General features: G+C 39.9%; 1 protein-coding gene across 1 annotated transcript; it reads right to left on the bottom strand.

The window, feature by feature from the left end:
* Positions 1 to 4,605: 4,605 nt before the first annotated feature.
* Positions 4,606 to 10,261, bottom strand: MPLKIP (M-phase specific PLK1 interacting protein). Its single transcript, XM_050892525.1, has 2 exons — positions 9,891 to 10,261; positions 4,606 to 5,236 (listed from the first exon to the last, which is right to left on the bottom strand). Exons 1-2 carry the CDS (start codon positions 10,248 to 10,250, stop codon positions 5,033 to 5,035), a joined length of 564 nt encoding a protein of 187 aa, XP_050748482.1. The 5' UTR covers positions 10,251 to 10,261; the 3' UTR covers positions 4,606 to 5,032.
* Between the last annotated feature and the right edge of the window lie 393 nt (positions 10,262 to 10,654).

Genomic DNA, 10,654 nt, shown 5'->3' with positions numbered 1-10,654 from the left:
GTGTCAGCAGTATTACAAATTTCACCCTGAAACTGTACCGGTATGACCCTTTTTAGCCACAGAAGTTACTTTCTTGTATACAAATGTTTACATTTATAGTTCAGAAAAGGAATGTGCAACAGCCACAGATTGGTGAACAAAGGGCAGTGGAATTCACCTGTGATTTTACTGCAGAAGAAGAGACTGTGTAACAGTTTTAGGAGTCAAACTACAAATTAGAATTTATAACGGTGGTAAAATTTAAAATCCAGGATGTGCACTAAGCAAACCACTGATACGGTTTAAAATGCTGCAACCCACATAGAGCTGGTGAAACAAAATGGATGACTATTTGGCTCAAAACACCTCCTGGGCCCCACTGCACTGGAATGACAAGAAACTAGGGGTAACCTCTAGGAGAGGAAGGGTAGTTTGATGACCCTCTTCTGGCACCAAGCATCTGCCCAACTGTTTCCAGCCCAGTAGACAAAGGTTTCCTAGTGTCAAGGAAGTAATGAGGATGAGATAAAGCTCTTTTAGCCTGATCTAAAATGCTTTGAAGGGAAGGCCTAGATTCGAGGTCTAACACTCAAGAGCTAATAATGTTGTAAAGGTAAATTCAGAAGTCCAGGTTGAGAAAGTGTTCTTTAAGTCAGCGAAGCACATATTTTAGCGAAAATGGCAGAAAATGAAACCGATTAAACTTGTGCTTAGTGAGACATTCAGATGAAAAGTTACTGCAGGCAAAAAATTTGATTGTGAACTAATGATTGAATGCTGGAACTATACTACTGTTAAGCGTTAACACAACTTGGTCATTTCTTTCCTTTCTTGTGGTGCAAGAAGTTGTTTGAGCCGTCTCAAATGATAAAGAAGTTTATCTAGTTACCTATGTCAATAGGTACACAAGCTTCTGAAAGCCCACAACATGAAAATCATTACATGATTCTTCACCAATCGGTGTAGGCAACCCTCCCTTTCCTCACCTAGTTCAATGAAGATGAGAGGAAGGCAAGCGCCAAGATTTGAGAATCTTTACTCAATCTCAATCTTTCAGAGTCTTTATTCTTGAGAATTTAGGAAGATGCTGTAAAAACAAGTTTAATTCACTGCAAGACAGTCTTGGCTCATGTATAAAAGCACATATATGAATTCGAATTCAGAGCAATTGCTAAACACAGCAGTTTATTGCAGAGTTGGTAAAAAGCACTGACAGACAAATGGATGATACAATTTTCAAACTGTAATGTTAGATACTTACGTATCTTGGTTGCATGAGTAAATCCTCTGACATCAGTGAGATTACTCAGAAGCACAACTTGAAACCCAAACAGACTATAAAAACTTTTCTTTAGAAGGGAACTGAATAGCTACTTGTACACTTTCCGTATAATGCATGTTTCAAATGCTCCCCCTCAGATGTCTAATTAACACATTTATATGAAGTGAAGATCACATAGATATCCTTAACAGGAAAAGAAAAACAACCTGACTGCAAAAGTAGTTACCCATTCTGTTGACCAGAAGCATTTCCCCTGCAAAGTGTTCCCAGTTTTGACATTAGAAAAATGCTACATCTCAATGCCTTATTGCTAATTCTAAAGAGAAGTAGCTTGATATGAATTTTTTAAATCCTGTTTTAACTCAAATTTTAACATTTTAAATTGTTTTACAATTTCAATGTAAAATACTATGTACGCAGTGCCAGAGAAGAATGAATATTCTGTATTGTAAAGTCGCAGTGAAAACCCAAACCTGAACTATCTTTGAAGTACTACAGTACGCAACTTGGGGTAACTCCCCACCCGGTGTGTTGCCATGTTACACAATTGTACTCAGCTGATTTAAGTTATCTTACTGTGACATTAGCAATGCAGTTCACTGTTAAACACAGTAGCAAACAGCAACAAATGAAATTAAATTTTTGCTAGAAAAGAGTTAGTCATGAGTTACACAACTCCTTTACAACAACTGAATGGAAAGTCAGATGGACTTGACGGACAAACACAATGCAAACAAAACAGAATGGAAAAGAAGTACATCAATCCAAACTTCTGAAAAAGGAGCTAAATGACTTACCTTAAAATCTAAGAAGTCTGTTGAAGAAAGAACAATGCCCATATTCTTAGTGTGTTCATTACAGAAGAATCCCTTCGTTAACAAGACACAGGCACTATTTTGTTTCATAGGCTCATGAAGAAAGGATGTATTTGTGCTGTACTTTTTATCATCAAATGCTATTTCCAGAGCCATACCGTTACTATGAAGTGGCTTCATTAACAAATGAGGAACTGATATATCCTATCTCCATTAGAAACATGTGGGGGAAAAAGAATGTTTGCCATCTGGGAAAAAGGAGAAAAATCAGTGAGGAAGTAAGCGCTTAAGCTTCCTGGATATCACAGCAAAAAAGGCAAAGCTTAAATTGGCTTTAAGTACATTATATTTATAGTTCTGAACATGTGTTCATGCATTTTACAGCTATTCAACAATGACATTTTGAAATTTTACTGTAATCGCAGAATTTCTCCTAGAAGCCAGAAAGGCGAATAATTTTTAAGTTTTTGGTGCAGTATGATGAGGTTAGTAAGTTTATTACATCTACATTTTAATTCCTTGCTGATTCTTGACCAAATTATTGGAGTCTTTAGCAGTACGATGTACTTATAATTGTTGGGTCATATCCTGAAGTGCACTGGAGCAGCAGCTTAACGGATGGCATTGTGGAAGGCCTGTATTCATTAAACAATGCTTCAAGATTATTGCCTCAATTCTCTTTCTGAAACATCTACCTTCGTTGATGGCTGACACCCAGTTCCAGGAGTTAACAGTTATTACCAGAGGAGGCTGGCTTTGATCCCCAGGTCAACTGCAAAGCCAAAGTTGAAAAACGCATCTTTGCAATGTGCAAGGGTAGCTGATATTGGCTACTGTATAAGCAGTCCCACCTCTAACAGTCTCTCTTCTGTCATGAATCCTTTTCCTTTCCTTTCTCCTTTCCAAACCCAGTTTCTTCTCATGTCTAACTGGGAACATGTCATAGCTTTAGTCTCTTAAATAAAATCGTATCTGTTTCCCCAACATCACCAAAAATTGCAAAAAGTAAACTGCATTGAATTACAAAGGAAATAGTAACAAAAAAGGTGACTTGATTAAGCACCCTGTAACTTTTTTTGTGAGCTTTACAGCACCTGACAAGGTTAAAAAAAAGGAAAGAAAACGTTATACTTTACTTTTCACAATGACACTGATTAATTGATTTATAAATTCTAAACACTATCTATAACTTGTCAAGTCATCTCAGTTTTGCTGGTACGCATTACAGATAATGATACTGATAGCTGCCATTTAAGGCACAGTTTTGATTCTGGGATAAAGATTTAACCATTCTTAATACCAAGCAGGCGTTATGTTCTCAGTTCTCTGAGCAGCCTTTTTGGATATAATACTAAAACAATAAGGTCAATTGGGGGAAGACATAAGTGACAAACTTTAGTTTATGGTCATAAAAGTGCAAGAGACTCAGCTAGCACATTTCAACATGTTAAGCCCCCTTCCAGTTTGAAGTTGTTCCTGAAGGCGGTATTAACCCAAGACATTTCATGCTAAAACAGATAAAGAAGTATAGAGGACTATTCTACCTCAGCAAAAGACAAGTTACTAAGAACAGTCTAATGCAATTCCCTGTGCTTTTCTACCTAACCATGCTTTGGGACTACAAAAATATGTTTTCTGTGAAGTATGTAAGAAGCTTAAAACACAACATATGTTTTGAAAACTGAACTGATGCTTTTATTTATTTTTAACTAAGTTTTCACTCTCTACCTACTGCTTAAAAGCCAAGATCGACAAACAAATAATGGTACGTTCAACAGAAATTTAGGTATCTACTGCATGCTTAACATGGCATGTTACGAGCGTGCCTGCAGCTGGAACTACTTTTTATTTATTCTAGATTACAACATTCACTACTGGATTTAAGAATGGATCTTCCACGTATAGACAAGCTCTAAAAAAACCTCACTGTTTTCCTCTTCAGTATAAAAATATAGCATGCACGCACACAAAACAAGACTTCTCTAGGCAAAGATGCCTGCCATAGGTAAAAATAAAAAATAGTTTTAAAAAAATTGAAAAATCTTGTACAGATAAAAAGAAGATGCTATGCATGTACTAATGTCAACTGTATAACAAACTGTCATTCATTCTATGCTATTCTAACAGGTGGATCTAGAAAGTACATTTGCATTTATTTAATCTTGGTGTTGTATGTGCTCCTTAGACTTACATTGCCACTGCACAGACTTGTTACTATAATTCAGAAATGTCTAATTTTGTTCCAAATAAGATTTTTTTTTTTTAAATACAAAAGCAAATGATTACAGAATTATGTTTATGACTCAAGAGCTGGTTCAACAAATTAAACTTTCCAAAGACAATACATTTGTTTCCTGAGATGGCTAAAAGTCACGTTTCAACTTCATGTTACACTACAATTAACAAAATCAGAGGTTAACTACAGCATACAAGCACATTTACAGAAGTCACCTAATATCACTAGTACTATTTGTGTTAATGTGTACACCTTAACAAAAGTCCTAAAATAATGTTTATACATTACAAAACAAGGATTTACAAAACTTTATTTTATTTCCAAGTTACTTCATTCTAAAAATGTTGAAACATAAAAAAATACCATTTCCTAAAGGAGTTTACAATAAAAGGCTAACAATCTGGCATGAAAGAGGTAAATATATGGAAACCTGTTTTAACAGTCACAAATCAGTCGCTGGTGATTAAAGAACACTTTGTTCTTCAAAGCTGGTAGGCACTTCCACGTAGCCAGAAATGTAAGTTTTCCTACCACTCCTTTTTCCTCCCATACATAAAAATATCCAATGCAATTAAAAAAAAAAAAATAGGATAAAAGGGTGGACATGTGATCAAATAAAAGCATTATCTAAGGTCTTGATTACTGTTCATCTTGTGTAAGTGTAAAGATTTTGTCCCAAAGTTTTCCTGACAAGATGGAGTTATTTGGCCTTTAAAAGTGTTAGCTGAAATACCTCCCTTTTTTACCAGTATATGTTGTTTGCTCACTGCTGTATTGTTGGTTTATGTCTGTAACAGAAACTGGCTCTAGGCCAGCCCATGGGTCCTCAAGCATTGAAGGTCTGTAATAGTTTTCCACATCATTAGACACTCTTTTCTCTCTGCCATGCGCTGTACCAAATGGAGTAGATGTCCTGGGTGATCCCTTTGGAAGAAAACCATCAAGTAAAGAAACATTTAATAGACTAATTCAAGCTAAAAAAAAAAAAGTTTCCTTCTAATGTAGCAGAGCTTTGAAGCTGATCATTAATGATAATTACTACTCCTCACTTGCATCTTCCTCAGAAAATATTAACTTTATTATACTTTTCATTATGAGTGATGATTTACCAGGCTAAGAAAAAAACCCCAGTCTTCTCCAAAATACTTGTTTACGTCACTCTGGCACATAACTACAGAAAAGCTCCTCATGCTATTTTTCATAAGCTGCCTAAGTCAACGACATGTCTAACTCAAAAGCTGAACAACAGAACAGGGAGTTAGAGGCTGAGGAAGAGTTGATAATGTTTACAAGAGCAGAAGTCAGATATTAAGTACTTATAGATTGAACACAGCATTGTATAACGCAAATAGCTACAAATGACCCAAAGAACTTACTGGGAAAAACACCCTGTTTTAACCAAACTAGTGTTCTGTGAAATTTGAGAACAGATGACTTGATTTCATATACAATCTGGATGGTAATCAGTGATTAAGCAGATACTGCGTAAAAGAAAAACCTTTTGCATGGAGCTTTTGATATTTGATTTTTTTTTAAAGATCAAGGATCACCACAATTGCTTCTGCACACCTGCTACAAGTCTGCAACTTAGAGAGAGCTATAACAAAGGAAATCGCTACAACCATTTTCTCCTGTTAGCATCATCCATTGTTCTTTTCCTCAGATTCACTTCCCTAAAAAGTGAGGTTTTGTATAAAGCTGTAGTCATTTAAATTCATTTCTTTTAACCAAACTTAAACAACCTATACTACAGATACACAATATTTAGTCTCCAAACATGCCCGTTGCATTCTGTGTGACTAGAAGAACAGGACTCCTTGAGGCTGATTATCAGCCTCTGACTTTGTAAAAGAGAATAAAATCACTGATTAAGGGCTGCTTTCCCCACTCCCTGACTTTCTGGACCAGCAGTGATGGTATTTGGATTTGCCTGATAAGCCCTACAGAATCTATGTAAATAGATAATATGAAACAATTTCTGGGTAAAACTGAGAAATGGTGCCATATAGTGAAGGCTCCTATGCTTAGCCAGAAGAACAGATTCCACTGAAACTGCTTGAACCTATTTCTGAACACGTGCTGCGGCAGGAGTCTGCTTGTGCGGTCCCAGTAAGCACTCTTCTAGAACTCCTAAAGCTTGATGATAATGGATACACAACCAAATGTGAGAACATCCATGTCTTATTTACAGGGCACTTCTTTCTAACGATTCATCGTAGTACAATTAGGTTGTGTAACTAAGATGATGATCTCAAAACAGAAAAATTACTAAAAGGTAGAGAATTACTTTATTGTATCAAAACCATGAGGGTAAGGTCAGAGAATCACCTCAGAATACATCTAAAAAACTTTCTAAGGGACACAGAGTTTCCTAGAGCAAGTCAACATGCACTAGCAAAAGTGACATTTATGTTAAGCACTCACATTTAGTAGTAAAGCAGTACTACACAGCGCATTCCATCTTCAAAATAAAAAAACCCAAACCCTCTTTAAAACACCATGTTTAATGGAGACCCTGTAACTTTGACATTGTAAAACAGTTTGAGTGTGGAGTTTATTTAATGTTATGTCTAATCTGCAGAACTCAAAAGAAAGCTGAGCTGACATAACTATCTGCAGTATCCAGTGATAGAACAAAATAATTCAATGGTAAGGCTCTTTTGGATGAATTTATTTTATAATATTAAATTTCACTACAATATAATGCAGGCCATCAGTAGCACTGACATTTTAGCATGTTTGAAATCTAGGAAATGTATTATTATGTAATATAAGATTGACAGCCTTCAATAAGTGTTAAACGTAAGCATGTAGATACTTTTTTAAAATTTAGAATATTAGTCAGTATATGCTTTTTTCCCTCTGTATTTTTTTAGGAAAAAAAATCAAATGTTATTATTCATATTGTAGGCCTGTGGAAAAGGAAAATAGTCCTACCAGTGCAAGTGAAACCATTCTGTGCAAGAGAAACTGTTTGGTGCCAAAGATACCTTAAAAAAACTTTATATTTTACTGTCACTGGTGCCAACAGCCTTTTCTCACTGAACTTTCCTTGAAGAAACAGTCAATCTATTCTCAATACTTTTTTTCCACATAACAAATCTCTCTCTACAGTAGCAAAAAAAATCTTTTGGTGCTATTCGTTAACATGTTACTGAATGGGGTAATACCGCCTTGAAAATGGGGACAGTCACTCCCTTTATCAGCTTTTTTCACCTGATGTAATTTTAGCTTCTGGCAGATGCACAGAAACACAAAAATCATGACTGTAGCATTTCAAAAGATTTTTTATTTTACTTTCTGTAATAATTTTCAACCCACAACCACTGACTAGCTACTGCTACTAGCTAGTTCACTAACTCCTGTTGAGTGTAGAAAGGGAAACACTACCACTAAGTGAATTCTAAGAGGAGATATTCAAGAAATACAAGAAACATGTTTTCATAGAATGTAAAGCAGATGCATCTCTGTGGAAAAAACAGAAAGCTCCGTAAAGTATTGGCCACATAAAGGTTAAGTCAGCCATTTTGGAAAAATCAAGCTTACTATGTTTTTCTTTTTCTGTTCATTTCAAAAAATGAAAGTCTGCAAGCACAAAATGAGCACAGAATACTAATAACATGACATTGATAGCACACTAAAGTAAACATAAACTGTCTTTTGGATTTCCTGATGATATTTTAAAGGGTCACTTAAGACTTCCGTCTCAAAGGTGACAGTAGCATCGTAAATCTCAAAAGCACTGTAGTTCTCTTAACAATAGCATCTACAGAAGAGAGGGGAACAATCCACATACCTCAGAAAAAATCTGATGCTTAGAAATGCAAAAAAATCCCTCTACCTGAATCTATTAATGGCCTCATGGACTGAGATTCTTGTTGCTCACATTGAAGAAAATGGGGACTCACGGTTTATGAGACTTCCTTCCTCCACGATTGCCTCTACTGCCCTCCCAGGCAAAACAACCCATGTGTATACACATAACAGTACACACATGCGCGTTACCTTAGTCCTAGGCAAAGCTGCAGACATATGGTATCTTTCTAGTCTTAGAAAGCATCACCATCAGGTCAATGCTCCTAAGCTACTCACAAGGTCTAAAAAAGGAAAGGGGAGAAGGGAAAATGTGACAATCTGAGACTGGATTCAAACTTGTACCTTCTTTATGTCAGGTTTCTTAACACCAAGAATGGAGCCTATGAGACTGTTCCTGCCCACAGGTCCTGACATGAAACAGTTCTGACTAAAACTAGAGGCAAAAGGATCCCTGCATATTCTTCTGCTCAGTTAATTTAAGGCAGGCTTTTAAAAAACACTTAATTGAATAGCCAAAGAGTGATCTTCTGAAGGGAAATTAGACACTGGTGACATAAACCATCCCTCCAGAATATGCAGCAGAAACTCCACATCCTTTGCCTTTTCAACAGGTACAGAGGTTAAGCAATCTGTAGGCTTCCACACTGGGAGAGCTTTTGCTGTTGTGTTGAAGAAAATGTATAAAGTTCATAATGATCCCCTTCCACCAACTATGAGATTCCTGTAAGATAGTTATCTGCATCATAAAAAAGTAACCAAAGACTATTTTTGAATGGAAACGTGACTATGCAGTGCACGCGCATTAAGATTTCACTAATCTCTATTAAGATTTGACTTCATTATTATACTTTAATCCTTAAAGTGTAACAGCACCTGAAAATTTTATAATTGTTTGTACTGCATGTGTCATTTGTTACACTTTTAAGGTTTCTCTAATATTGCATAAAGCCAGCTATGTACATAAAGTTGGCACCACCTCAAGAACTGTCATCCCCATCTGCATTGCCAGTCACGTGCCCCAACTAAACCATCTGAAAAAAGCGTAACTCACAGAACCTGTTGTTGACAGTTCTCAGGAAAACCACTTTATATAAACTAAAGCTTTCAGTCCAATGCAAAGACTTTAAAATGATACTCTGTATCCCAACAGATGTTCTCATTTCTGCTTAAAGGAGCCTCAGCTTAATTCTCTTTAATAGAGCACTCCTTTTCTCTATTTGTGTCCCAGAAAGCTCTGTGTGTGGATAGGGCAGCTTCCATGATGTCAGACAACACAGGCAAAGTAAAAGCATGCAGCACTTCACCACTGTGTTAAAGAAAACTGATCAAAGGGAGGTACATACAAGGGAAAGAGGTGTTTGCTGCAGTTTTGGGTGGTGCTTAATTTTCTCTCTACCTTCACATGCCAGAATATGAAAAGGAAGAAAACTACACTCTTCTGAGTCCTTGTGTCTTCACAACAGGCCTCAGCCAGGCCTAGGGCCCTCTTCCCTTTCCTGATCTTACAGCTGCCTGAGCTGAGGTCTCTCCATGCTCTCTACTGGCAGGGAAGACAGATGTTGCCCAGTGCAGTGCAAGTCTCGCTCTCCCCTGAAAATCGTGATGGAGGGGACGGATGCTGCGCCTTGTCACAAGCCTGGGCGTGCTCTCCCCTGCGGGCTGAGGGCCCCGCTGAGCAGCAGCAGCAGCAACTCCCTCCCTCCCGCCCCCGCCCCGCTGTGCGGAGGCGCAGGCCTGTCTCCCTTACCGCCCTGCCTCATACCTGGTAGTGCCTCTGGAAGCCCCCGGGCGAGCGCTTGTGCTGCTGCGGGTGCAGGGGAGCTCCAGCCGGGGATTTGCCGCTGTAGGGAGCCGGGTACCGGAGGCTGACGCTCTGCGGCCTGCGCGGGGTCTGCCCCCCCGGCGACGGGCTCCCGAACCGCCCGCCTCCGCCGTGGAAACTGTGGCCTCGGGGCGACTGGCCGCTGCCGTAAGGCCCAGGCCGGTGGCCGTAAGGCGGCGTGTGGTGGGGGCTCCCGTAGCCCTGCGGGGAGGGTGGCAGAGGGCCTCCGCCGGAGGGAGGGCTCCGGAAGCCGCCGCCCGCGTACGGAGGCGTCGGGGGGCGGAAGCTCTGCCGGTACATGGTCCGGGCCCGCGAGGCGACAGCGGAGAGGAATAAAACCTGCGCAACGGCGTCCCCCAGCAGGCGCCTCGGCGGGGCGACGTCGCTTCTGTTTTTTTTCTCTTCCCCCCCTTTCCCCGCCAGGCGGCCGGAAGGTTCCGGGGTCAAAACGTTCCGGGCCGGGGAAGGCGAGGCGAGGGACACCCGGCTGGCAACGGCCGCGCCCCGCCCCCGCGGCCTCCAGCCCGCCCCGGCTGACAGGGGCGCGGGGAGTCGGCGGCGGCCGGCCCTGGCGGGGGCGGGCTCGGCCTCCGCCCGGAGCGGAGCGCTTCTACCGGTCAGGCGCGGGCCTGCCCCGGGGGCGGCTCCGACCTTCGCGGACGCGTTTCCTCCCGGTGCCCGGAGAGCCAGGTCCCCGCGGCCGC

The sequence above is a fragment of the Gymnogyps californianus genome, chromosome 2 (assembly GCF_018139145.2).
Source record: "Gymnogyps californianus isolate 813 chromosome 2, ASM1813914v2, whole genome shotgun sequence".
NCBI classification, from domain to species: domain Eukaryota; kingdom Metazoa; phylum Chordata; class Aves; order Accipitriformes; family Cathartidae; genus Gymnogyps; species Gymnogyps californianus.
Note: the sequence above shows the minus strand (reverse complement) of the source record. Positions and strands in the feature narration are given on the sequence as shown.

Excerpts from the sequence above, each read along its gene's own strand:
- MPLKIP (XM_050892525.1), bottom strand. The coding sequence starts at position 10,250 with ATGTACCGGCAGAGCTTCCGCCCCCCGACGCCTCCGTACGCGGGCGGC. Across the intron at positions 5,237-9,890 it reads GCTTCCAGAGGCACTACCAG|GGATCACCCAGGACATCTAC; the intron begins GTATGAGGCAGG and ends TTTCTTCCAAAG.